Source organism: Zonotrichia albicollis, chromosome 20, assembly GCF_047830755.1.
Source record: "Zonotrichia albicollis isolate bZonAlb1 chromosome 20, bZonAlb1.hap1, whole genome shotgun sequence".
In the NCBI taxonomy this organism is placed as follows: Eukaryota; Metazoa; Chordata; class Aves; order Passeriformes; family Passerellidae; genus Zonotrichia; species Zonotrichia albicollis.
In genome coordinates, this window is record NC_133838.1 from 1,857,084 (window position 1) to 1,884,643 (window position 27,560).

A 27,560-nucleotide genomic window follows, 5' to 3' on the forward strand; every position below is an offset into this window, starting at 1 on the left:
TTCTTGGTGGTCTTTTAGGGTATTTTTTGAGTTTTCCTGATGGTTTTCATGAAGCTTTTGTTGGAGTTGACTGGGATTTTTGGGGTGGTTTTTGGGGGGTTTTCTGGTGTTTTTTGGGGGTTTTCCTGTGGTTATTTGGGGCTTTTTTGAGGTTGTTATGGAGTTTCTTTTGGGGCCTGTCCTGGGAGCAAAATCCTGAGCTCAACTCTTGGGCCAGGGCCCAACGCATCAACCCAACACCAACGACTCTCAATAGGATTTTTTAGGTTTTTTTGGGGGATTTTTTTGGGTTTTTTGGGGCTTTCTTGGTGCTCTTTTGGGCGTTTTTTTGGTGGTTTTTTGTTGTTGTTTTTGGGGTTCTCCAGTGTTTTTTGGGGTTGTTTGGTAGGTTTTTTGGTGGTCTTTTGGGATTTTTTGGGTTTTCCTGGTGTCTTCCTGTGGTTATTTGGGGTTTTTTTGAGTTTTTAATGGACTTTTATTTGGGGTTGTCTAGTGGGCTTTTTGGTGGCTTTTTTTAGGGTTTTGGTGGTGGTTTTTGGTAATTTTTCAGAGTCTTTTTAGGGTTATTTTAGGAGGGTTTTTTTGAGTTTTCCAGTGGGTTTTTGGGAGGTTTTTTTGGGTTTTTTAGATTACTTTTGTGGTAGTTTTTAGGGTTTTTCCAGTGTCTTTTTGAGTCTTTTTCCGATGTTTTTTGGGAGTTTTCTGGCAGTTTTCACGGAATTTTTTTGTGGTTTTCTGAGAATTTTAGAGATGACAGAAAAGCAGAATTGGGAAAGGAAATGCTTGCTGAAATTAATTATTGAAATCAAAAATAGAGTCTATAATTAATTAACCAGTGAATTTAATGACTGCAGGACCAAGTTTATTCCGATTTTCAGCTATTCACGAGGCAGAAATTGCAGCTCCCACCTCCGATCCCGATTTCTCTGCCCGCAGCATTCCCAGGATTTCCCCAGAGAGCCGATGTTCCTTCCCCTGCCAAAGCAAATGCGTCGGGGGCTGCTGGGGCCCGTCCTGGAAGCGAAACCCTGAGCTCAACTCTTGGGCCAGGGCCCAACGCACCAACCCAACGCCGCCGACCCTCTCCGGCGCCGGGTGGTAGAGGCGCCCGTTGCGCGGGCACACGGCCAACATTCCCGGCTGGAAGGGCACCACCAGCTCGGAGCCGCCCCCGCAGTAGGACAGCAGGGAATTGCCACCAGGGCCGGGCAGGATTTGGGTGAAAACCACAGGAAGGTCAGAACAGCGAAGGAAATTCCGCTCGCGGCCGCAGCGCGACAGGAACGGGAAGTGCTCCTGGTAGCGCCCGCTGTGGTTCCGCTCCAGGTGCCGGAAGAAGAAGGAGAGGAATCCGACGTCTGGGGGAAAAATTCCGGGATCAGTGACAGGGATTTTGGTGAGGTTGTGTAAAGAGGTTTCTTTTGGTGATTTTGTGAAGAATTTGTGGAGATTTTTCGGGGTTTCCTGATGGTTTTCTCGGTTTTATTTGTATTGTGTTTTCAGTGTTTTTTGGTATCTTTATGGTGGTTTTAGGGTTGTTTTTGGTGTTTTTCCAGTCTTATTTTGGCTCTTCCCAGTGTTTTTTAATAGAGGCTTAGTAGGGGTTTTCGGACATTTTTTGGACGGTTTATGGGTTCTTTTGGATGGTTTTTCACAATTTTTTGGGGATTTCAGGGAGAATTTTTGGGGTGTTATTGTTGGTTTTTTTGGGATCTTTTTTGGTAATTTTTCCCTTCTTTTTCAGGTTTTTGGGGGGTTTTTGAGGGTTTTCTAGTGTCTTTTTGAGTGTTTTTTGGGGTTTTTCCAGTGGTATTTGGGGTTTCTTTAGGGTTTTTCTGGTGCTAATCTGGAGTCTTTCGCAGGTATTTTTGAGGTTTTTGGGGTGTTTCTAGGGGGTTTTTTGTGTCTTTTTCGGTTTTTCTTGGTGGAGGGGGTTCTAGTCTAATTTGGGGGTTTTGCGGTGGTTTTTTGGTAGTTTTGTAGGGCTTTTTAGCGAGTTTTTTGCCAATTTTGGGGGTGTTTTGGATGCTTCTTTGTGGTTTTTTTGGGGTTTATGTGGAGATTTGTTTGGGGTGTTTTTAATGGTGTTTGGGTGGTTTTAGTGGTTGTTTTGGGGTTTTTTGGGGAGTTTTTCCTGTCTTATTTGGGGTTTTTAAAGTGTTTTTTCATAATGATTTAGTAGGCATTTTTGGTGGTTTTTGCCAGTTTTTTGGTGGGTTTTGGATGGGTTTTTGCCATTTTTGGGGGCTTTTCATTGAGATTTTCTTGGGTTTCCTGGAATTATTTAGGTGATTTTTGAGATTTTTTCCAAGTTTTTTGGGTGATTTTTGGGGTTTTTCCTGTGGTATTTGTGGGTTTCTTTGGGGTTTTTCTGGTGCCTCTTTGGGGTCTTATGGGGCTTTTTTTGAGGTTTTATGTAGTAGTTTTTTGGTTTTTCTTTTAGGGTTTTCCTGTCTTATGTGGGGGTTTTCCAGTATTTTTCAATAGCAGTTTAGTAGGGTTTTTTGGGGATTTTTTGGTGGTTTTTGGCAGTTTTTTGGGGTGTTTTAGATGGTTTTCAGCCATTTTTTAGTGGTTTTGTCATGATTTTTGAAGCGTTATTGGTGGGTTTACTGGAATTTTTTTTGTGATTTTTGAGTTGTTTTTTAGGAGTTTTTAAAGGTTTTTCCAATAGTACATTGGGGTTTCTTTGGGGTTTTTCTGTTGTGCTTTTGGAGAGTTTTTGTGGGGTTTTTTGGGCTTTTTTTCATGGGTTTATGTGGTTTTGTTGATGGGTTTTGGTGGAGATTTTTTTGGGCTTTTCTGGTGGATTTTTGGGGTATCTTCATATTTTTTTGGTGGTTTTGGGAGTTTTTCCGGTGGTTTTTCTATTGGTTTGGAAGGTATTTTGGAGGTTTTTTTTGAATTTTTTGGAAGTTTCTGTGAAGTTTTTTTGAGGTCTTTTTTGGTGCTTTCCATGCAATATTTTTTGGTCAGTTTTTGCATTTTTGGGGGCTTTTTAGGTTTTTTCCCAGGTTTTTTGGGTGTTTTTCCATTGGTATTTGGAGATTTCTTTGGAGTTTTCCAGTGTCTTTTCGGGGTCTTTGGCGGTTTTTTGGAAGTTTGTATGGTGGTTTTTGGGGTTTTTCTGGTGTCTTTTTAAGGGGGGGGTGGGTTCGGGTGATTTTTGGTGGTTTTGGGGAGTTTTTTTTGGTGGGTTTTTTTGGTGTTGTGGATGGTTTTTAGAGATTTTTTTAAGAGGTTTTTGTTGAGATCTTTTTGGCTTTTCTGGTGGATTTTAGGAGGTTTTCTGTTGGTTTTTTGGTAAGTTTTGTGGAGTTTTTTTAGGGGTTTCAGGGTGGTTTTTGGTTTTTTTCTGGCGTCTTTTTGGGTTTTTTTGGGGATTTTCAAGTGATTTATTACGGATTTTTATTGGGGTATTTTGAGTTTTTAAATTGAGTTTATTGAGAGTTTTGGGGCTTTTGTGGAGTTTTTGGAGTTTTTTTGGTGGGTTTTCCAGAGTTTCTTGGGGGGCTTTTCCAATGGTTTTTTTTGGGTGTTTCTTTGGTGGTTTTTGGTTTTTGTTTTTTTTTTTTAGCCTTTCATGGAGGGATTTTTCAGTCTTTCTGGAGTTTTTCTGTATCGTTTTGGGGGTTTTTTTATGTTTACTTGATGGTTTTTCTGGTATTACGGTGGTTTTTTTTGGGTTTTTGGGGTGGTTTGTGAGGTGGTTTCTGGGGCCTTTTGGGGTTTTTTTAGGTTTTTCTAGGTTTTTATTTCTTGCGGTTTTCTGGTTTTTTTAGGGCATTTCTGGATTTTGATTCAATGTATTTTGGGGGTTTTGTGGTGTTTCTTGGATTTTTGGGGGCTTTTTTGCAGGGTTTTCTAGTGGTTATTTGGGGGGGGGGGGTTGGTGGTTTTTGTAGTGGGTTTTGGGGTTTTTTAAGGCTTTTTTGGGGGTTTTTGAAGGTTTTTTTTGGTGGGTTTTTTTGGGTTCTTGCAGCATATTTTGGAGGGTTTTGTGGTGATGTCTGAGGCCTTTAGGGAATTTTTTCATTTTTTTCTGATAGTTTTCTGGTGGTATTTTGGGGTTTTTCTAGGGTTTTTTTCAATGTATTGTGGGGTTTTTTGGATTTTTCAGGGACTTTATTGAAGGTTTTTCCAGTGGTTATTTGGGTTTTTATTGGTGATTTTTGTAGTGGGTTTTGGGGGTTTTCTGAGGCTTTTTTTTGAGCATTTTCCAGTGTTGTTTGTGGGTTTTTTTGGTGGGGTTTGCTTGGGTTTTCTGGTGGCTTTTGTGATTTTTTTTTTGTGGGTTTTTTTGGGTTTTTCCAGGGTCTTTTTAGGATTTTTGTGGTGATTTGTGAGGCGGTTTCTGGGGCCTTTTGGATTTTTGTTTTTAGTTTTTTTTTTTTCTGACGGTTTTCTGGTGTTTTTTTTTTTTTTTTGCTTTTCTGTGTTTTTTTTAATGTATTTTAGGGTTTTTGTGGTGTCTTTTGGATTTTTTAGGGGGCTTTATTTCAGGTTTTCCCAGTAGTTATTTGGGGTTTTTAATTGGTAATTTCTGTAGTGGGTTTTGGGGGTTTTTGAGGGTTTTTCCAGTGTTGCTTTGGGCATTTTTTTTTGTAGGATTTTGGGGGGTTTCTGGTGGCTTTTGTGATTTTTTTTTTTTGTGGGTTTTTTTGGGTTTTTCCAGGGTCTTTTGGGGGTTTTTGTGGTGATTTGTGAGGTGGTCTCTGGGGCCTTTTGGGTTTTTTAGTTGGTTTTTTTTGTTGGGTTTTTTTTTTTTTTGGGGTTTTTTTCCTGGCCATTTTCTGGTGTTTTTCTAGCCATTTTCTGGGTTTTTAGAACTGTATTTTGGGGGTATTGTGGTGTTTTTTTGGGGGCTTTTTTGCAGGTTTTTCCAGTGGTTATTTGGACTTTTTTATTGGTGATTTTTGTGGGTTTTGGGTTTTTTCCACGCTTTTTTTTTTAGTTTTTTTGGGGTTTTTTGAGTGTTTTCCCAGTGTTGTTTTGAGGTTTTTTTGGGGTTTTCTGGTGGTTTTTGTGGACTTTTTTTGTTTTTCCGGGGTTTTTTGGAGGTTTTTGTGAAGTTTTTTGGGAATTTTATGGATGAAGGAAAGGAAGAATTGGGAAGGGAAGGAAGAATTGGGAAGGGAAAATGCTTCATAAAAATTAATTTTTTAACTTAAGAAATATTTCTTAATTAACTAATTAGGCAAATAATTAATTCAGGATTTAATAATTAGGGAAATTAATGACCGAGGAAATTATTAAATAATCAGGAAATTATTAATTAATGAAATATTTATATGCAAATTAGGCGGTCCCACATAAATTTAAGGATTAAATCCTAATGAAGGCTCAAATCTCAATTAATTACCAAATCTAATAAATATTCAGCTCCAAATTAACAAGAGATTAATTTAATCAGGTTAATTAGGGCAGTACCTTTGAAGCAGGTGACGAAGTTCTTGACTTTGGTGTCATCCAGGAAAAGCTGCAGAAAAAGCAGGAAAAGGGCGAGTTTTCCCCAAAAAACCTGGAATTTATCTCTGGGATGCATTTGGGATCTGTCCTGGATCCTTTTGGTGGTTTTTTTTAGGGGGATCCAGCTGGGATTTGCCCCAGAAATTTTAGGATTGTTTTGGGATCTGTCCCGAGTCCATGGAAAGGTTTTTTTGGGATTCCTTTGGAATCTGAGCGGGATTTGTGTGGGATCTGGCCAAGATCCAGCTGGGATTTGTTTGGGATATGTTTGCGTTTGATACAGGTTTAATCTGGGTTTAATCAGGGTTTAATCCATGTAATGGGTTAAAACTTTAAGTTTGTTCATCACAGCTGACAAAGTTATTCCAGTAAGACTGTTGCCTAATAAATTTCCAGACTTAAAAGGATAAGGAAGGTGAAACCAAAGACAATTGGGTTTCACAAACATTTGTTTATCTGCTTAATAAACTGTTGGGTGGTGGGCTTGCTATGATTGATAACACAGTATTAGCTTATCTGCTCAGTAAACTTAAGATTCCAGGAACTCAGTAGATTGAGTTTAAAATTCCAGGAATCAGACAAAGGAAAAATACCAAACTTCATCTTCAGACCTCCGGGAAGTGGACTATGACCACCTAGACACAAAAGAAGAATATGCAGAGTACTACACATCAACCCGGAAGCAGGACTGTACAAGAACTCCACGAAATATCAGAAGAGTGCGGCAGTGGCGGAGCGGAGACTCCCCTGTCGCCCAGCGCTGATTTGCTTATTGCTTTGCCCGCTGTAATCAATAAATTCTCAATTGATTTTACTTGGCAAATTGTCGGCTCAATTTATAACAATCCGGAATTATTTTGGGATTTGATCAGGATCCTCCTGGGTTTTCTGTGGGATCCTCCCTGCGATTTTTTCGCGGTCTGTCCAGAATCCAGGCAGAATCCGTTGCCCAGAACCCCCTCCCGACCCCCCAACCCTAATCGATCCCTTACCAATCCCCCCTCACCTGTCCTTGGTGATCTACGTAATAAAAATACTCGCGGATTCCAGGCTCCGGCCGCTGTCCCTGCTGGTACCGGAGCTCCGGGCGCGAGCAGAGCCGCAGCACCGCCCCCACCCTCATCGCGACAGCGAGCAGCGACCCCCGACAGTGCCAGGCCTCCTCCCTGTCGCGACAGGCGACAGCGACGGCCGCGCCACCGGCGCCACCCGGAAGTGGCCACCTGGGGGACCGCAATTTGTGAGCACCACGGGTAGTGCGGCGATGAAAAGGTTCTGGAGGGAAGCGGAAATGAAAGGAGAAGGGCCGGGGGTGTCCCGCGGTTATAGGGGATTTATAAATCCCATAGAATCCCTCTAGAAACCCCTCAGGGCTTCTCTGTAGGTGCTCAAAGCCATAAAAAGCCTCAGCGACCCCATAAAAAACCCTCTATATGCTCCTATAGCGCTGCGCTCCCTCATAGATGCGCCCCCCCCCCCCATCCCCCCCCGGCGGCTTCCTGCCATTTTGCCCTCAGGGCTTTCAGAGCCCCAGAGGCGACGGGAAAAGCTCCGGGCTGAGGGAAAAAGTTGGAAAATGAGGCGGAAAAATCTCGGGCTGAGGGAAAAAACACCGGGTTGAGGTAGAAAAACAGCGGGGATGGGGTGGAAACAGAGTGGGATGAGGGGAAAAGTGGAAAATGAGGGGGGAAAATGACGGGGGAGAAACCACAAAATGAGGGGGGAAATGCCAAAATGAAGAGGGAAAACACCGGGATGAGGGAAAAAACACTGGGATAAGGGGAAAAATATAAAAATGAGGTGAAAAACTAAAAAAAAAAAAAATGAGGGGGGTAAGTAATGAAATGAGGTAAAAACCCAGCAAAATGAGATGAGAAAACACTGGGATGAGGGGAAAGCCACTGGGATAAGGGGGAAAATACCAAAATTAGGTGAAAAACAAAAAAAAAAATAAGGCGGGAAATAGCAGCAGGATGAGGGGGAAGCCACTGGGATAAGGGGAAAAATATCTAAATTGGGTGAAAAACAAAATAAATGAGGGGGGAAAACACTGAAATGTGGTAAAAGTTGGGAAGATACTGGGCTGAGGCAAAAAAATCTGAAAATGAGGTGGAAAAACAACTGGTATGAGGGGAAAATTACTGGGATAAGGGGAAAATACCAAAATTATGTCAAAATCGGAGGGGATAAGGCTGAAAACACCAAAATGAGGTGAGAAAAAAACGGAATAAGACCCAAAAATACTAAAAAGTTGAAAATCACCAGAATGAGAGGGGAAATATTGGGATAAAGTAAAAACCCACAAATTTAGGTGGAAAAAATCAAAGTAAAGGAGAAAAAAGTCCAGAATTAGGGGGAAAATAAAAAATGAGGCTGAAAACCATCAGGATAAGGGAAAAACACTGGGAAAAATTGGAAAAATACTGGGAAAATGTGGAAAAATACTGGGAAAAAGTCGAAAAATTGTGGGATGAGGGAAACCTGCCAAATGAGGTGGAAAAACACTGGTGTAAAGTAAAAAAAATGGAATGAGGTGGAACACCACCAAAATGAGGTGAAAAAACACCAAAATAAGGTGGGAATGAAGGAAATCATGGAGGATTCTTGGACTGGGATAAGGAAATTCCATCTGGGAACAACAAAGTTGGGATCTGGGATAGGATGAGTTTATTTCTAACAGAATCAGAGCAGGAGAACAAGAGCCCAAATCCAACTTTTCCCTCCCCCCATTCCCTCGTTCCCGGCTTTCCCTCAATCCTTCCGGCCATTCCAGGGGCGTTTTCCATGGATTTTTCCAAGACGAATCCATCCCACAGCGAGTTTTCCATGGATTTCTCAACTATGGGAGTTTTCCATGGATTTCTTGGTTATGGGAAAGAATTTTCCATGGAGTTGACTGAGATGAATCCATCCCACAGCAAGTTTTCCATGGATTTCTCAACTATGGGAGTTTTTCATGGATTTCTCCAAGATGAATCCATCCCATGGTAAGTTTTCCATGGATTTCTCCAAGATAAATTCCTTGGGGACTTTTCCAGAGGGTCAATCCTTGGGGAATATCCTGCTCCAAAGGTTTAATCCTCCATAGGATTCCTCCCAGGAATCTGCTCCTTTTTTTTCCATGGATCTTCAGATCCCCGCCAAGATCCAGCTCCAGGATGAGCTTCCTGTTGGACATGCCATGGAATTTTTGGGAATTTCCACTCCAGCACCATGGAATTGTCTCCAGAGTAGTTTCTTTGCAAAATTCCCACTCTGGAATTCCATCTGTGCCCAGATTGGCCATAATAACCCAGTACAATCCCAGTCACTTGCAGTCTAATCCCAGTTGCTCCCAGTTCCTCCCAGTGGCTGCTCAGTCGGTTCCCAGCATGCGCCTGGCAGCTCCCAGCACCTGCCAGACAGGGACCAATCACACCCCCTACAATCCCAGTCCAATTGTAGCTACTCCCAGTATGATCCCAGTCACTCCCAGTATGATCCTGGTCACTCGTAGTGTAACTCAAATCACTCCCAGTCACTCCCAGTATGATGCCAGTGGCCCCCAGTGTGATTCCAGTTGCTCCCTGTCAATGCCAGCATGACCCCAGGAGCATCCAGTATGATCCCTGTGACTCTCAGTCTCTCCCAGTATATCCCAGTCACTCCCAGTATGATCCTGGTCATTCCCAGTATGATCCCAGTCATTCCCAGTATGATCCTGGTCACTTGCGGTCTAACTACAGTCACTTCCAGTCACTCCCAGTATGATGCCAGTGCCCCCAGTGTGATTCCAGCTGCTCCCTGTCAATGCCAGCATGACGCCAGGAGCCTCCAATATAATCCCAGTGACTCCCAGTCTCTCCCAGTATATCCCAGTCCCCCCAGCATGCTCCCTGTCACTCCCACTTCCCCCCAGTTGCTTTCAGCATGATTCCAGTTGCTCACAGCCATTCCCAGTCAATCCCAGTATGATTCCAAGCATCCTCAGTGTGATCCCAGTCTCACCCAGCGTGGACCCAGCTGCTGCCACTGTCATCCCAGTATGATCCCAGTTGCCTCCAGTATAGTTCCAGTTGTTCCCAGTTCCTCCCAGTATGATCCCAGTTGTCCCTAGAATAGTCCCAGTACCTCTCAGCAAGGTCCAGCTCATTCCCAGCTGCCCCCAGCATGGTCTCAGCTGTTCCCTGTATGCTTCCAGTCCCCCCAGTATGGTCACAGACACTCCCAGCATATTCCAGTTGGCCTAGTACAGTTCTAGTTAGCGCAGAATGATCCCAGTTTCTGGCAGTTGCACAAAGTGTGTTCCCAGTGGCTCCCAGGATGACCCCAGCAGGAGCAGTAGTCACTCCCAGCATGGTTCCAGTCACTGTTGCCTTCTGATACAAGGCAGGCGGCCTGGTTTCAGGAAACAGCACGGCGGCCCATTTCCCCAGGGCCGCTCGGGCCTAAGAAACACGCGGACACCAATATGGTGGAGGATCAAAGGCCTTTATTCTCTCTTCTCGTGGGGTTTTATAGTCTAGGGGGCTTCTACGTCAGGTGGGGGTCTGTCCTTACCATCTATGGTTAGTAGGGATGGAAAGTTACCTGGGCAAGTGGAAAATTACCGGAATCCGGTTCAGGGGGCTACATTCCTATGTTAATTTTCTTATCTAAGGGAACAGGGGCCCTGTCTTCCCGTAACATCACAAGATCTTCCGAACGCCAGGCCCTATCTGCTACATCTCCCCCCCCCTTTTTCACAAATGAATGAGGTAGTCATATACTGAAATGAGGTATAAGGTTGTAGTTCGATAAGGGAAAGGGGGTTTGGTACATCTGAGTAAGTTTTCGCCAGTCAAGGTTAGAACTTGTGGCTGGCAGTGTTCCCTGGTTGGATTCGCCGGCCAATGAACAGGATGTTGGCCCGTTCCAGGCGGGCCTGAACGAATGAGACCAGCTTGTTCAGCAGGCAAGGTCCGAAGGTAACCGCTAGAAGCAGCAATGCCAGTGGACCTATTAGGGTAGAAATCAGAGTGGTTAGCCATGGTGATTGATTGAACCAGGACTCGAACCAGCCCTGTTGGGCTTCCCTGTCCTTCTGCCTCTGAGCCAGTCTGTTTCTGAGTTCTGCCATGGAGTCTCTCACGACTCCTGTGTGGTCTGCATAGAAGCAGCACTCCTCTCTCAAGGCGGCACACAGGCCCCCTTGCTGCATGAACAGGAGATCCAGACCTCGCCTGTTCTGCAAAACCACTTCCGAGAGAGAGGAGACTGACTTCTCCAGGAAGGAGATGGATTTCTCGATCCTTTGCAGGTCCTCATCGATGGTCATTTGCAGCTGGGACAGTCCTTGGTGCTGTGTCGCTAGGGCTGAGACACCCGTTGCCGTTCCTGCTGCTCCTAAACCGAGCAGCATTGCGATAGTTACACCTGTTAGTATTTCTCTTTTGTGAAGCCAGCTGGGTTCCTCAAAAAGGTGGTACACCTCTTCGTCTGAGTGGTACAGGACCCTAGGAACAATCAGAACTTGGACACAAAAGTCGTTAGAGTCATCAAATTTGGCAAGAGACACACAGGGACTCACTCCAGATCGCTGGCAAACCCACATCCCAGGTGCGGATGGGACTACCCACTTATTGTTTTTCCTGTTGGGCTTGACAACTTTGGTGCAGACGTTGCCTTTCCGCCTAGCTAGGGTTTCATTGCCAAAGCATCTGCCCTGGCCTGTGACCTGCCTCAGGGTGATTCCTTTCCGAGGGGTTTCCCATCTGCACTGGTGAGGGGCATCGGCTGTGGAGTAACTGAAGGGAGTGTTTAAAGCAATTCCTTCATAAAAGGGAGGTTTGACATCGTAGCAAAGCCAGCAGGATTCGGTTAGGTTAGGGTTGGATTCATTCAGGGATATAAAGGTAGCTTCTAACATACGTCTGAGTCCGACGCGGCTGCGCGGTCTGTCTGAAAGGCTTCCGCATGGTCGGTTGGGACTTTGCTAACTCTAGTGGGTAAGGTTTTAGGGTAGGTTGCGTTTTTCCCTTTCAGCACGCTTTTAATCACTTTGTTTGGTCCAACCGCTCGGGGCGCCGACGGTTGGAGCCTGATAATTCGCACATTTACTCTTTCTTTTGACCCTTGAAGGACAACTGTCCGCGTTCGGCCTATGGCCCAACTGGGGTGATGTGGCTGCAAGACTGTCATGTTATAGCTAGTGCATTTCCGAATTTTTGGGATTTTATGGTGATTGCGATAAAAGTTTCCCTGGAGAAAAATGGGTGTTTTGCAGCCACTGGGTGCCCAGGCGAACTGTAAGAATTTGTCGGGCTCTTGTGGATCCCACCCAGGCCCCGACGGTCTGGCATCTGTAACAATGGTTTCACAGCCCCAGTGCCCACAATATCCCCACCCTGGGTGATTGCAGTAGCTTTTTCCTGGGTTTGAAGCTGGGCACCAGTAGGATAGGTACATGTGTGTGGCGTGTGGGGAATTGGGGTCTACCTTTGGTCGTCCTGGGAACAGGTCGGTGATGCGGAGCACGAAGGATGGGGCGTTTGGTGTGGTGACTTCCCTGAGCACCTTGTCACTACTAAGGTGACGCATGACCCACCTGAAAGGCCGGTGGGGGTAGTGATCTGGGCTGGCTTGTCCTCTGGCAACAAGCCCCAACAGCAAAATCACACAGAAACACCGCTGATGCTTGGGTCTCACCCGTGCGGGTCTCTCGGGCGCTGCCAGGCGGCTTGGTGGTCTGTCACTTTCCTCTGGGATGGGCATGTACGCGTCACGAGGACGTCCTATGAGCATGTCCTGTAAACAGAAACTCACAATTCTCGTCAGTCTCATCCTGCTTATTATGAAGGTCGGGCTTAATTGACTTAAGTGGACACCACCTGACTTTGCTGTCCTTTTTGACAGCAGCATACCCTCTCCCCGTGAGCATCAGCCTCCAGCCCCGTTCCCATTCGCCCAGCTCGTTTCCAATTACCACCTGTGGGCCCTCCTCTAGCGCTCGGGTGGCCCAGTGCTTTTGAACGGGACTGTTTGTTTCATCTCCCCTAGGGAACTGATTCAGTGCTAGCAAAGCAGTTGCCAGCATGCGTGCTTGATCTCCTGGGGGAATGGCATTGGCAAGGCCCTCTGCTTTTGCCAACACCTCTAGCTTGGTTTTCATGGTCTGATTTGCTCTCTCCACTATGGCCTGCCCGGTACTGTTATATGGGATCCCTTGCACTAATGTGATGCCCCATTTTGAGGCGAATTCCTGTACTGGTTTGGAGGTGAAATTGGACCCGTTGTCCATTTTGATCTGCTTGGGGATACCAAGCCAAGCCATGGCTGTCAGCCAGTGCTGAATTGTGGCCTTGGAGTTTGTTTTGGGGTGCTGTGTGGCTATGATCGCTCCGCTATAAGTGTCCACTGTCACTGCAAGCCATGCTCGGGGCTTCAGTAGCTCACACCAGGTGAAGTCCGATTGCCAGATCTCTGAAGGCTTGAGACCTCTCGGGTTGACCCCACAGGTCCATAGGGGTGACTTCTGGCAATGAGGACAGGTGGCTACCACGTGTTTTGCGTCTGCGGTCGGGATCCCGCATCTCTTCGCGATGGGTTGGATCGCTTTGGCTCCGATGTGGAGCAACTCGTGCAGCTGACAAGCTTCCTGCAACGTCCATACGCCTTTTGCTGCGGCGTCCGCTTTGTCGTTGCCGATCTGGAAATAGCCTTTGACTGGATCGTGGCTGTTGACGTGAATGACTGACACGGTGCCCTGTCGCGAGGAGAGTGCTTCTTCCAGCATTAGGGCTGCTGCTGATGTAGACACTCCTGGTCCTGCCATGGCTAGGCAAAGCTTTGCCACGAATATAGAGTCCGTTACTATGTTAAGGTGTTCCTCTTGAAAGAGTCCGCACGCCAAGACGACTGCTGTCGCCTCCAGCTGTTGCACTGACAGTGTGGGGTCACACGCTTTGACGCAATGCCATTGCTCTCCTGCCTGCCACACTGCTGCTGCGGTTGAAGTCATGGAGGAAGCGTCTGTGAAGACCGTCGGTCCTGGCTGCGGTCGGTCCATGACCTTTGGCGGTATGTCCATGTCGACAATGGTCAGCAGCTTAGTCCAGGGTGGTTTGGAGGAGTAGGAGATTTCTCCTCCGAAGCCGGTGAGAGCAAGGGCTAGGTACTCCGATATCGTGGCTGACTCCGTAGTTGGTTGCTTGCGAAACGGAAGGTGGATGCTTGTTGGCTCAGTCCCTAGGTGTTTCAAAGCGAGTTTCCTGCCTTTCATGATGAGGTTAGCGATGCATTCGATTCCTGGGGAGAAAGCACGAGCAGGTCTTCCGAGAACCACCCATTGAATCGGTCGGGCCTTTTCAGAAGGTCCTTGAGCCAGTGCTCCCACTCCCCCCCTCGGTGTAAAGTGAACGTATAAGTCCACTGGCAGGGCTGGGTTCCACCTGGCAAGTGTGCCTGTGGACATCTGGCTTTCGATGAAGTCAAGGGAGCTCGTCGCTTGCGGTGTCAGCTCCTTGGGTTCCCAGGGGTGCTTTCCTTTCAGGAGGTCATACAAGGGGTCCATGACCTCAGGAGGGATCAGGACGATGTTGCGAAGCCACTGCAGTGATCCCACCAGGCGTTGCACATCGTGTAGTGTTTTGACATCTCGACTGACCTTCGCCTTGGGGGGTGTCACGTAGGAGCTTGTGATCCCCACTCCGAGGAAGGTCACGCAGGGTCCTCTCTTGATCTTTGCGCTTGCGATCTCGAAGCCATTGGCCTGAAGGGTTTCCGTGATTGTGGATACCAGGTGATCCACTTCACTTGCCGATGGAGCTGCTACCAGGATGTCGTCCATGTACTGGATGATGGTTGCGGTGGGATGGGAGTGTCGAACTGGCATCAGTGCTTTGTCCACGGTGATTTGGCATATGACAGGACTGTTGACAAGTCCCTGTGGCAATACCCGCCATTGGAAGCGGAGGTTAGGCCGTTCGCCATTTCGGAATGCCACGGAAAAGGCAAATCGTTCTCTGTCCTCAGGGTGCAGGGGTATTGAGAAGAAACAGTCCTTGATGTCCAGCACTGCGCACGGCCGCCCTGCAGGGATGGCTGAGTTCATGGGTAGCAGTGTCTGGACCGGACCCATGTGTTGGATCGCTTTGTTTACCTCTCTCAGGTCGTGGATGAGACGATAGCCTTCTCCGGACCTTTTGGGGATCACGAATACAGGGGTGTTCCAGAGGCTGATGGAGGGTTCTATGTGACCCTTTTGCAGCTCGCGGTCGACCAGTTCCAGCAAGGCTGCCGCTCGAGGCTCTGTCAGGGGCCACTGCTCAACCCATACGGGGTCTGATGATTTCCAGGTCAATTTGATCGGCAGCGGAGGGTGTACAGCAGTGGCCCTTAGGATAAATTTGTAATCCGGAATCCTAGCATGGAAAGAATGTCTCTTCCTAACAGGGGTGGAGAATTTTGCAGTATGTATGGGTGGATCGCAACTGTCTGTTCTGGTCCCTTTTTCGTGTGGAGTGTTATAGCCACCAGCTGGGTGCTTTTCCATGCCCGAGACTGCCCTCCCACTCCATTCACTGGAGGGACTTCTTTGAATTGCCAATGTCTGGGCCAATGTGCTTGGGGAATAATCGTGCAGTCTGAACCCGTGTCCGCCCAGAACTGTAACCCTATGACATGGGAATCCTGACTGCCATAAAGCCGGCATGTTCCCCACACCATCAAGGGTTCCCTCCCTATTTTCATAGCCAGGGCCACCCAAGGATCCCGCTCTGGGGCGTCTCCTGCTGGCCCTGTACCACCGGCGCAGCTTGTGGCAGTGGGGGGTGTGAGGGTGCTGAGGGTGTTGCATAGCTTTGCCATTGCACCGTAGGCAGAGATGCAAAATTGGCTACTCCCTGTGGGGGGATAGGAAATGAGGGTCCCCTGCCCCAGTGGGGGTTGCTGTAGCTGGGCCGCTGCATATTCCAGGTGGGAGGGGGCTGGACACGGCCCAGCTGCCCCCCCCCCTCCCGTTTCCCTGAAGCCTGGATCTGCATTCCTTAGCCAAGTGCCCCTTCTTCCCGCATGCCCAGCACGGTCCCTTAAGTCCCCCTTGGCGTGGCGGAGCAGCTGCTGATAGGCGCCTTGGCTGGGGACAGTTTGCTGCCAGGTGGCCTGCCTGGCCACACTTAAGGCATGCCATCACACTGGTTATTGCAGTGTGAACTGCTGCTTGGATGGGAGCCAGATGCTCTTCCTTTGCAACATGCCTAATCATGGTTGCTGCATTAGCCTCAGGTGGCAGTGACCTTAAGATGTCCTTGGTGGCTGAGTTACACTGCTGGCGCAGGCAGTCTGCCAGCACGGCACCCTTAGCCTCCGACGGCAACGAAGAGGAGTCCAGTGCTGCCTGAAGTCTGTCCACAAACTGAGTGAAGCTCTCGCTCTCACTCTGTTTGATGGTCGACCATGGGGCTGGACTGGCTACTACTTTAGCCGCAGCACGGATGGCTTCCCGGGCAGCACGGGTGGTTGTCATAACCTCATGAGCCCGCAAGCCCTCAGCCTGTGCCTGGGGGGTGATCATAGTGGGGTCTCTGCCCATGAGTCTTTGTATGCTGGAGCCATGCAGTGGATGGTTAGGTCCTGTCACTTGGGCCAGCTCCTTTGTGCATTGATCTTCCCACTCCTGTTTAAAAACTATCATCCCCATGCCATCAAAAATCATCCTACACGTCTGTTTAATATCAAAAGGCAACATATCATCCCCTCCGAAAACGCCATCAATAAGTGTGGTAACCATGGCAGAATTAATTCCCTTGTCTGCAATCGCTTTGATTATTGCCTGGATTTCCTTTGGGTTTACAGGGGAGTAAGTCCTCTGTTGGTTATCGCCTGTTCCCCTCACGCGGACCGGGAGCACCAGGTTAGCAGACGGGCTCCACTCTGCACAAAACATCTTTATTTTCCACCAATCCGTAAGCGGAGTCCGGTCTTTCTCTAATGACCCCTTCACCCATGCGGGAACCCTGCGACTAGAAACCTTGTATGCCGCTGATCTCCCTCTGTTAAAGCTAGAATCCGAATCCGAACTCCCTGACTCCCCCTCGTCCCAGACCGAGTCAGAGTCAGAGCCGGAAACAGAGTGAGTCCGCACTTCCGGGCTGCTCTGCCTTTTTCCCGGGCCCTGACCCCGCCCCCTCCTGCGGGGGTCGGGCCGTTCCCTCCCCCTGGGGTCCCCCCGCCTCCTGCTGGGCGAGGTTCTTGCCCTATAAGGACTTAATTTGAATAGAGCGCTTTGATTGGTCTTACGCCGTACCGCGGGGGCCGCCCCTTCTCCCCGCTCTCCCGCACACGCGTTCTGGGGCGCGCTGACTGCATTTCCACCCCCCGTCTCCTTACTTCCGCCCTCACCATGTGTTTCGGCACTATTTTCAAACCCATATGGCGGCGGGGAGTCCCTGCCGCTCCCGTCGCCGCTCCCGGCGGGGTCGGCCGCGTTCCGCGCCTCCTCCGCCAACCCCCACCAGAACGCCCGTGCGTGTCCTTCCCCCCTCAATGGCGAGCCCGCTCTCTGGGGGGCTTCCGCCGACCGCGCCTCCCCCGCGAGACCGCCCGGGTCAAGAATCTCCGCAGTCTGTGTCGCCGCACCTACCCCGGGCTGTGGGGGGGCTAGCAAGCAGGTTTGTACGGCTTTCCAGGCTTCCTGCTCTTGTCGAGCTTTCTGTAAAGCCTGGAGAACTTTGCCCCAGGATTTTAGGGCTTTCCCTGAGCCGGACAACATAGTGTCTTCGGCCAGGACCTTTGTGCAATCATCCCAAACCTCCGGATGGAGGATATCCATGGGGCTTTCTATAGCCCCAAGCTTAACCAATCTCGGCAATGCGAGAGATAAATCCTTAATTTTACATTCTATCCCAAACTGTGCATGCATATCTGATACGACCTTTGCATAGGATTCCATGTTCCTTGCTGGTCCGGGGCGTCCCCCACGCTGCAGTCGGAACCGGCCGCTGGCAGCCGCTGCTTCCTGTCCAGGCGAATCCCGTTCCCCGGGCGCTGATCGGCTTCCCGGGTTTTCGGCACCAGATGTTGCCTTCTGATACAAGGCAGGCGGCCTGGTTTCAGGAAACAGCACGGCGGCCCATTTCCCCAGGGCCGCTCGGGCCTAAGAAACACGCGGACACCAATATGGTGGAGGATCAAAGGCCTTTATTCTCTCTTCTCGTGGGGTTTTATAGTCTAGGGGGCTTCTACGTCAGGTGGGGGTCTGTCCTTACCATCTATGGTTAGTAGGGATGGAAAAGTTACCTGGGCAAGTGGAAAATTACCGGAATCCGGTTCAGGGGGCTACATTCCTATGTTAATTTTCTTATCTAAGGGGGCAGGGGCCCTGTCTTCCCGTAACATCACGAGATCTTCCGAACACCAGGCCCTATCTGCTACAAGTCACCCCCAGTATGACCCCAGTCAGTCCCAGATACTCCCAGCATTATTGCAGTCGTGCTCAGAGTGACTCCCTGTCATTCCCAGTGTGGGTCCAATTGCTCCCAGTCGCTTCCAGTACGGTTCCAGTCAGAGCCAGCACCTTCCCAGTCACTCCCAGTATGATCCCTGGGGCCGGGGGGTTCTCACGATGAACCCTCTTAGTTCTGAGCCACTGCTTCCCTCTAAGTGCAGTCTGTGTCACAGGAACAACTGAGTCTATGGCTACAAGAAAAGTCTAGCTAAAAGTCTACTCTAAATCATCTCTCCCCATTCAATCATCTTTACGTTCTTCGAGCTAAGTCTTTGTCTCATCTCATTTCTTATCTCTCTTCTTATTCAGCTTCGAGGAGGATTAGCATTTTTTGCAAGGCTCTAATCATGAAAGAAAGAAGTTAAAACTTTTAGTTTGCGGCACTCCCACACACGCTGCCTACACGCTGCTGCTCTAGCCGGGCACTCTCTCTCCCCCTTCTCTTCTTAGGCTAGCTGCTATCACATTCAGTGTTGTCGGCTCTCTCTCTCTCTCCCTCCTAAGAAGAGAGAGAGAAAATAGCTGCCTAAAAGCTAACTCTCTAAAATCTTTTTACTCTTCTATCTTCGAAAGCCTCTTCACTTCCCATCTCTGTCTACGCCCAAAGCCTACCACGTAGCTACCCCTCCCCCGCCCAACAGCAACAGTCTAAACGAAAGAGAGATCTGACCTCTTCGCCGCGACGTCCCAAGAGAGCCTCCTAGAACCAAAGCCCTGCTTTTAACTCCTGTGTATTTTCAGAAGTGTGTCTAAACTCCACTAACTACACCAAGTACTAGTCTTAAACTCAAAACCTTCATTAGTTTGACTACAGCTTCTTAAAATTCTCACTTCTTCCTAGTCAAACCACCACAGCATGGAGAGCAAGGAGGACAAATCCCCATGGCAGAACCTGGTGGAAGAGGCCGTTTTGAGCGGCTCCATGGCGCAGGAAGCCAACGGGGAGGAAAAGCCCCAGAGATGCCTCACGAGGAGGGGCTGCAAATGCAGATGGCGGGGATCTGAGGAGGAAAGCCCACCCTAAGCCAGGGAGGTGGACAGAGCTTCAGCCAGAGCTCAGAGCTGGTGATCCCTGAGCAGCTCCATGATGGGGAGAAGCCCCACAAGTGCTTGAAGTGTGGGAAAAGCTTCAGCTGGAGGTCCTGCCTGCTCCACCACCAGATGATCCACACTGAGGAGAAGCCCTACGAGTGTCCTGAGTGTGGGAAAGGCTTCAGAGACAGCCCCCAGCTCACCATCCACCATTGCATCCGCACCGGGGAGCGGCCCTACGAGTGTTGGGAATGTAGCTAGAACTTCCTCCGGAGCCCCCACATGACCTCCCACCAGAAGATCCACACTGGGGAGAGGCCCTACGAGTGTTCCGAGTGTGGGAAATCGTTTCAGATCAGCTTCTTTCTCCTCACCCACCAGCGGATTCACGCTGAGGAGAGGCCCTTCCGCTGCCCCAACTGCAGGAAGGGCTTCAAGCACAACTCCCATCTCACCAGGCACGGGCGCATCTACACCAGGAAGAGGCCCTACGAGTGCCCTGAGTGTGGGAAGAGGTTCAGGACCAGCTCAGTCTTGAATCAACACCAGTGGAGACACCGCTAAGGGAAGCCCTGCAAGTGCCCCAGCTACAGGAGGAGCTTCATGCACTGCTCCAACTTCCTGCCCCATCAGAGAACCTTCATTGCAGAGAGCCCTGGTGACCCACATTCCCAATAATCCAAGTTGGAAAAACCCTGGTGATCCACATTCCTAATAATCCAAGTTGAGAAGATACCTGGCTGGTCTCTACATCATCCTGGATCCACGTAGGCACCTGACTCAATGCTGGGGCAGGAACATCCATTGGGTCTCAGCTCCATATTGGAAACTCCTTGGGAAGAGCTGATTTTTTACCTTGTCGTGGTTTGAAAGATGGGTGTCTGCTAAGGAAGGCAGGAGCCCTCCTTGGAATGGAAAGTGTAAACCCCCTTCCTCTGAATTATTAGAATCATGAAATTAAGGGGCTCTCAGGCAAAGATATGGGAATAGGAATAACAGTTCATTACTGGTGTGTATAATAAAGCAAACAAAGAACAACAACTACAGCACTGACAGAGGGTCTAATGCACAAACCCACAGGGGCAGCTGATCCTGGTGCCCCAGCAGGGCTCAGGGAGCACCAGAGTGGGCTGGCAAGATGTATCAGCAGGCAGGGGGTGTGGGGTGTGAAAAACACCTTCAGTCTCCTTTGAAAATTTAAAAAGTTTAATAAAGAACAGTAGGAAACAAGGACCATATAGCAAAAGTTATTACAGCCAGGTGCATCTTGGCACTCAGCTGGGGATACCCCTTAAATACCTTTTCCCTTACACCAACCTTTTGAATATTCATAGACCCTTATGCATAGTAAACATTTCCCCAAACCAGTTTACATGTTCCAAGAGCTCCTTAGCATATCTCGTCCTTGGATCTGCCGTTTTAGAGCATGAATGTTCCTGGCTTGTGGTTTTAGTCCTTTTTTATCATCATCTTCAGTTTTGGGTCTGGTCCACACTGCCTTCAGACAGTGGTTGCTGATAGTTAGCAGATCTGTAGAGGTGTCCTCATCCTGTGTTCATTGTGTTAGGAAAATTAATCCACAAACATCAGAGATTTATGTCCAAAAAGAAGACAGAGGAATCCTTTGATTTTATTTGAATAAAGGGAGAGGCCATGGGGCATTCCCCTGGGGTCTCTCAAAATTTTGGAGGATGCAGCCTCCTTTTTATCCCAATTTCCCTTCTCTCTTCCTCCATTGGCTGCGGTGTTTGAGAGGCACAGACTTCCTGAAATACCTGATACCAAAGATTTCCCTCTAATGAATAATTTTAATTTTTAATTCTTATGGAATTTAGGGGTTTCCCTCATTGTTTCTTTCATCTTTCAATGTCCAATTTCATTTATCAGCAAACCTAATTTCTTTTTTATTTGTAAAGGCAAATATCTTTTTCCATTGATCAGTGGAATCCTTCCCATGGTTTCTTTTATCTCTCAGTGCTAGTTTTGTTTACCAGCAGACCCACAGCTGGTTTGTAAAGACAAATCTGCTGTTCCTCTCAATTGGATGTTATCCCAACCCCAACCAAAGCAGGCATTTTAGCACAAGCATAATTATATCAGGTATTTCACTCTACGTCTAACCTTAATTAGCAACAGAAATAGAAACTATATAGCAAAGTTATTTTAGCACCACAGATATAAAATCCATTTTTACATTTGTGAAAAGCTAGTGTTATAATATGTAACTATACCAGGGGCAGCAGGGCAGGGAGAGCCGAGCTCAGGGTCCCAGGCAGATGGGGATGGGTCCCTCGCTCAGTGAGGTGGGTGTTAATAAGGTCCCAGTGCAGTCTCACAAGCAGAGACTCACCCTGATTTGCAGAAAAAAACCCCCACAATTTGTAGAAACTATAAAGCCAATATGATCGATTTCAGCACTGGATGGTGCTCCCTAAGGACATAGGCACCCCTGAAAATTCCCAAGTCTATTTTACCTCTTAACCTGTTGCATATGCATGAAAGACATGTACATATGAGAGGAATTGTGGGATTGTCTTTACAAACCTGCTGCGGGTCTGCTGCTAGATAAAACCAGCACTGAGAGATAAAAGAAACAATGGGAAGAATTCCACTGATCAATGGAAAAAGATATTTGCTTTTACAAATAAACTTTAGGGTTACTGATAAATGAAATTGTATGTTGCAAGATGAAAGAAACAATAAAGGAAACCCCTAAATTCCATAAGATTTAAAAATTAAAAGAGGGGAGTTATACGTTAGAGGGAAATCTTTGGTATCAGGCATTTTGGGAAGTCTCTACCTCTCAAGTACCTCAGCCAATGGGGGAAGAGAAAAGGGAAATTAGGATAAAAAGGAGGCTGCATCCTCCAAAATTTTGAGAGACCCCAGGGGAATGCCCCATGGTCTCTCCCTTTATTCAAATAAAGTCAAAGGACTCCTCTGTCTCCTTTCTGGACATAAACCTCTGATGTTTGTGGATTCATTTTCCTGGCACACACATATTAAACTGTCTTATAAATTTTATGAGCCTGCCAGTTGTTTAGTCACGTAGTTGTAACCCAGATTCAGTTTTTCTATCTGCTTCAGCCCCAGGGTCAGTGCGGGAGCCCCCTCTCCTTATCTCTCTACAGCTTGGATGTTTGCATTCCTTTCTAGGTAGCCTTGAACCTCCTTTGTTTTCTCTGTAGGCTTTTTTGGGAGCACACAAGTTAACAGACTACAGGAGATTAAACAGCAGACTTCAGCTAAATCTAAAATTGGTTTCTACCCCGAGTTAAATTTCTAACCCACAGCTGGAGAAGCAGCTCTGGGCTGGGCTCAGGAGAAACTCCCAAATAAGAGAAGTACAGCCAGATGCCCTCCTCCGTGAGCTTGATCACATCTTTTGTTTTCTTAAGTATCCAGTTGTTAGTGTTTCCTAGCAATTCTCTAAGTAAAAAGGAACAAAAGGACCCCCCCAACATACCTTTGCACCCTAAAAATTCTGCTCTGTCCAATCATTTCTTCTGGTGGCATCGATCATAGCTGGATGATCCTTGGAGGTCTTTTCCAACCTAATTATTTTCCATCTTTATCCCATCAAAACACTCAAAATGGAGGTAACAATAAAGAAATTAAACAAAGAGATCTAAAGCTGCACCACTTCACTGGAATTTGCAGCTGAATTGGGGGTTCAGAGGAATATCTAGGAGGATGTGGGTGTTGTAGGGCTGTGGGGCCACAATCTCCCACTGCTGTGCTGGCAGTTTGTCCCCCTTAGCCCGTCTGTTCTCCAGGAATTCTGGTTCTGTCCCAGTCCCCGGCTTGGGTCTCCCCATTTGGGCTGTCCCCCCAAAGTGCCCAAATCGCTGCTGAAGTGCCTGGGCTGCTCCTTGCTGGGGATGTTCCTGCCCACCAACCTCTCCTGGTCAGTGCCGGGGGAGTGGGAGGGGGTTTGTGGAATCCTGGGGGAGTGGGGAGAGGCTTCTGTGGCTGTTGGGGTGTTTGTGGTGCTGGGAGGGGGTTTGTTATGAACAAAAATTCAGTTAATATTTTTTGTTAGAAAGAGTTACAAGGACGCAGCCAGGTCTCAGGCTCTGCCAGGATTCTTAGTGCTTTGTTATTGTAATACCGGGTCGTTAAGGCTTATCTCCTCTTTTGTATTAGTAAAAAAACCTGGCTGGGTGTGGTGGATGACCCTTCCCCCGAGGCTGTGCTCTCTTACAGCATAGGGAAGACACCTGAGAGGGTGGGGGGGGTTATGCAAAGTGACTCCAAAGTCCAGAATGCTTTGTGAGACCCCGACTCGAAATGCAACGAGAAAACCCCAAAAACGAGCCAATTAAGAGTTGAGAGACTAAAGTGATGTCTGGACGTGAGGAGCCGAGTGCTGAGCCTGCAGAGATGCTGAACACCTTCGGAGCCCCTCTCGCCCTGAGCACGGAGTGGTCCCAACGCCGGGACCAGACGAGACCGAGGCAGGGAAAGCAACACCTGACGGGGACATCACGCCCTAAAGGCTCCCACGAGGACCGGATCCCCCAGCTCTGCCCCTAGTGGACAGAGCTGCGCACATCCTCCTCCTCTGAGTCGCCCTGGGAGACACGACGGGGACTGCAGCCCTGCCGAGCTGCCCAATCCTGAGCTGATCACTTTTAATAAAGGCATTAAAAAGGAGAAGAAGTCTCCTGGCCCTGTTTATTTCAGGGTTTGGGGGGCTTTTGTGGCAGACTGTGAGGGGGGTTTGAGGTCCTGGCTGGGCTGTGTGGCTTGGAGAGAATTTGGGTGGGTTTTGGGGGAGATGGGAGGGGGATTTGGTGGGTCTTAGGACCATTTCGATTGCAGGGAGTGTCACGGATATATTTTCTAAAAAATTCTTTCGCTAGGATTTTTCTCCTGAGGAGCTGAGAAGCCTCAGAAAGAAATGTAAACAAAAACTATGTGATGGCTGTGGAATGTGATCTGGAGATGGTTTACCAACAGGTGCATCTTTGATTGGTCTCATGTGGTTGTTTTTAATTAATGACCAATCCTAGGTCCAGCTGTCTCAGGACTCTGAGCAGTCACAAGATTTTATTGCTTTCTTTGCCAGCCTTCTAATGTCTCCTTTCTCTTTCTTTAGTGTAGCTTTAATATATCATTTTCTTATGTATCATAAAATAATAAATCAGCCTCCTCATCCTGGGTGAAATAAACAGGGCCAGGAGACTTCTTCTCCTCTTTAATACCTTTATTAAAAGTGATCAGCTCAGGATGGGGCAGCTCGGCAGGGCTGCAGTCCCTGTTGTGTCTCCCAGGGCGACTCAGAGGAGAATATGCGCAGCTCTGTCCACTAGGGGCAGAGCCGGGGGATCCGGTCCTCGTGGGAGCCTTTAGGGCGTGGTGTCCCCGTCAGATGTTGGTTTCCCTGGCTCTGTCCCGCCCAGTCCTGGCGTCGGGACGACTCATGGTCAGGGTGAGAGGGACTCCGCATCTCTGCAGGCTCAGCACTTGGCTCCTCACGTCTAGTCATCACTCCAGTTTCTCAGCTCTTGGGTGGCTCGTTGTTTTTGGGGTTTTCTCCGTGGGTTTGGAGTCGGGGTCCCACAAAGCATGCTGGTCTTGGAGTCACTTTGCATAACCCCCCCCACCCTCTCAGGTGTCTTCAATATGCTAGGAAAAGAACACCTTAGCCTCGGGGAAGGGCCATTACCTCGCCTTAGCCCAGGGCTTTTACTAATACAAAAGGGGCGATAAGCTACAATGACCCGTGATTACAATAACAAGACACACAGAACCTTGGCAGGGACAGAGATCTGGCTGCCTTTTTGTAACTTTTTCTCACAAAAAAATATTAACCGAATTTTTGTTCATAACACTGTGGACCCTCAAACACCACCACAGACAGAGTGCTTTGGGGGAGTCCTGGCCAGGAGCTGTGGGGTGGTTTGGGGGTCTGGGAGGGGTTTTAGGGCAGATTTGACCTCCCAAAGCAGCCACCAGATCCCACCCCCCAAGATGCTGCCAGGGCCCTGTGGCTCCATGTTGGGATTCATCCTCCTGGTGCTCCAGGAGGAGGTGAGGAGGGGTCCCCAGGGGCTGTGTGTGTCCCCTCATGCTGGTGTCACCCCCTTGGCCCTCCTCACAGGGCTCTCTTGCCGCAGCTCCTGCTCCCCAGAGGGAATTTGGGGAGGGGGCAGATGTTATGAACAAAAATTCTGTTAATTTTTTTTGTGAGAAAAAGTTACAAAAAGGCAGCCAGATCAGTGTCGCTACCAAGTTCTGCGTGTTTTGTTTTTCTAATCACGCGTCGTTGTGGCTAATCGCTCCTTTTGTATTGGCAGAGCCTTGCCCGAGGCTAAGTTGTACTTTTCCCAGAACAGCGCAGACACCTGAGAGGGTGGGGGGGGTTATGCAAAGTGACTCCAGGACCAGCATGCTGTGTGGGACCCCCTACTCCAAACGCACGGAGAAAACCCCAAAAACAACAAGCCAAATAAGAGTTGAGAGACTGGAGTGATGTCTGGACGTGAGGAGCCAAGTGCTGAGCCTGCAGAGACGCTGGAAACCTTCGTTGATCCTCACCCTGTCTTCGAGAGCCCCCGGGCCAGGTCTGGGAGGAAGCGAGACTCAGACCAAATTAACATCGGGCGGGAACACCACGCCCTAAAGGCTCCCACGAGCACGTGATTCCCCAGCTCTCCTCATCTGAATCACCCTGGGAGAGGTGATGGGACTGCATCCGCGCCGAGCTGCCCAGTCCTGAGCTGATCACTTTTAATAAAGGCATTAAAAAGGAGAAGAAGTCTCCTGGCCCTGTTTATTTCAGCAGAGGGTGTGCACAGCCCCCATCAGGGGATGACCCTAGTCCAGCCCCTTTGTTCAGCACCAGGCTGGGCTCAGGGCTGATGGGAAGCAGATCCTGCAGCTGGGACACTGTCACTGCGATGTTTTCTGAAAAATCCCTTTACCAATGTGAAAAACGCCAATCAATTGTTTTTAAAATTTTAAAAGTTGCATAGTAATATAATGCTTTTAAAAATAGTAATACAATTCGGGTAATAATAATTTGGACAATTTGACTTAGTACAATATGAGACAATAGAGACAAAGAGTTACAGACGTCCGGGTACCTTTTTCTGGGCCGCACAAGCCCAAAAAAACACACGTTAAGAAAGGATTAACCTTAAAAGCAATGACCTGTTGCATATTCATACACTTCATACATGAGGCGTAAATTCCATTCAAACACAGGATTTTGTCTGGCCGTCCCCAACATCTTCCTCTGAATCCTAACAGCGCCTTAGAGGTGGGAAGAAGTTAGTTTCTTCTGATAAGCAGGCAATAAATTCTTTTTCTCTGAAAGATTTAGGGTGTCCTGTGGCTGCTGTCTTGCTGTGAGTCCTTTCTAAGAAAAAGAATCCTACATAGCATAGTTTCTATTTTAACAATTTTTATAACCTAAAACTATATTTAACACACTACTAAAGGTAATTAATAGAGCATTACTTTCTAACACAACACATATAATACTCATTTGAATATTTGCGAAAAGCCAATCATAAAATACATGCATTTTTCACAGCCAGGATTTCTTCTCCTGGGAAGTTGAGAAGCCTCAGAGAAAAATGTAAATAATAATTATCTCACTGCTTCTCCTTGTGTTCTGCTGCTTTGGAATGTGGTAGATGAGTCTTCCATTGGTTCCATGTGAATTGTGTTTTCTTAATGACCAATCACAGCCAGCTGTGTTGGACTCTCTGTGGAGTCACGGGTTTTTATTATTCATTCCTTTCTAGCCTTCTGATTTAGCCTTCCTTTTTCTTTAGCATAGTTTTAGTATAATGTAATGTAATGTAATGTAATGTAATATAATATAATATAATATAATATAATATAATATAATATAATATAATATAATATAATATAATATAATATAATATAATATAATATAATATAATCAGCCTTCTGAGAACATGGAGTGAAATTCTTCTCTCTCACCTCGTCCTGGAAACCTCACAACACCACAGGCTCCCTCTTGGGAAGGATGAAAGTTTGACAATGATATGTGTGCTTGGCAGAAAGATCTCTGAATGTAGAACCTGAGAATGGAATAGAGATGGAAGCAAGTTTTGATAGAGAAGAAAAGAATTGCTGAGCCAGTCTCACTGGATAACCAAGGAGGCAAAGGGTGTGTTAGTTAGAAGGGGTTCTTATGGCTTAGAGCAAAGGATAAACCCACCTCAAACAAGAAGATGTTTTTACCGAGCAGAAGGATACCACAGGCAAACAAGACATGAGGCAAGTAGAAAAAAGGTCTCAGAATTTTCCATTGCAAGGAAACTGAAAAACAACTTCTAGCTTTACCTGTAAAGTACTAACTTTTAGTGATTGGAGAATAGTACCATGAATATGGTAATTATAATAGTCATGATATAGGTATCATTATGATATGATATATGATATGGTATGATATGATATGATATTATTGATATAGTAGTTATAATATCATATGATACGACATAGTAGTTAGGCTATAGGTAAAAGTTAAGGTATAGATTGGTTGTGCAGTATTAAATTATTCATATACTGCAAATAAAGGAATACAGGCTCCCTGGGAGAGTCCTGTAATTTTACC

At 47.6% G+C, this 27,560-nt stretch overlaps 1 protein-coding gene and 1 long non-coding RNA gene across 2 annotated transcripts; one reads left to right on the plus strand and one right to left on the minus strand.

Moving 5' to 3' along the window:
• Nucleotides 1-819: 819 nt before the first annotated feature.
• On the minus strand, nucleotides 820-6,735 carry C20H8orf82 (chromosome 20 C8orf82 homolog). Its single transcript, XM_074555384.1, has 3 exons — nucleotides 6,476-6,735; nucleotides 5,431-5,479; nucleotides 820-1,358 (listed from the first exon to the last, which is right to left on the minus strand). Exons 1-3 carry the CDS (start codon nucleotides 6,590-6,592, stop codon nucleotides 883-885), a joined length of 642 nt encoding a protein of 213 aa, XP_074411485.1. The 5' UTR covers nucleotides 6,593-6,735; the 3' UTR covers nucleotides 820-882.
• Nucleotides 6,736-6,738: 3 nt separating this feature from the next.
• LOC141731265 (uncharacterized) lies at nucleotides 6,739-20,593 on the plus strand. Its single transcript, XR_012583296.1, has 3 exons — nucleotides 6,739-7,091; nucleotides 8,243-8,456; nucleotides 18,774-20,593. It is a non-coding gene; the product is annotated as an uncharacterized LOC141731265 (long non-coding RNA).
• Nucleotides 20,594-27,560: the final 6,967 nt, after the last annotated feature.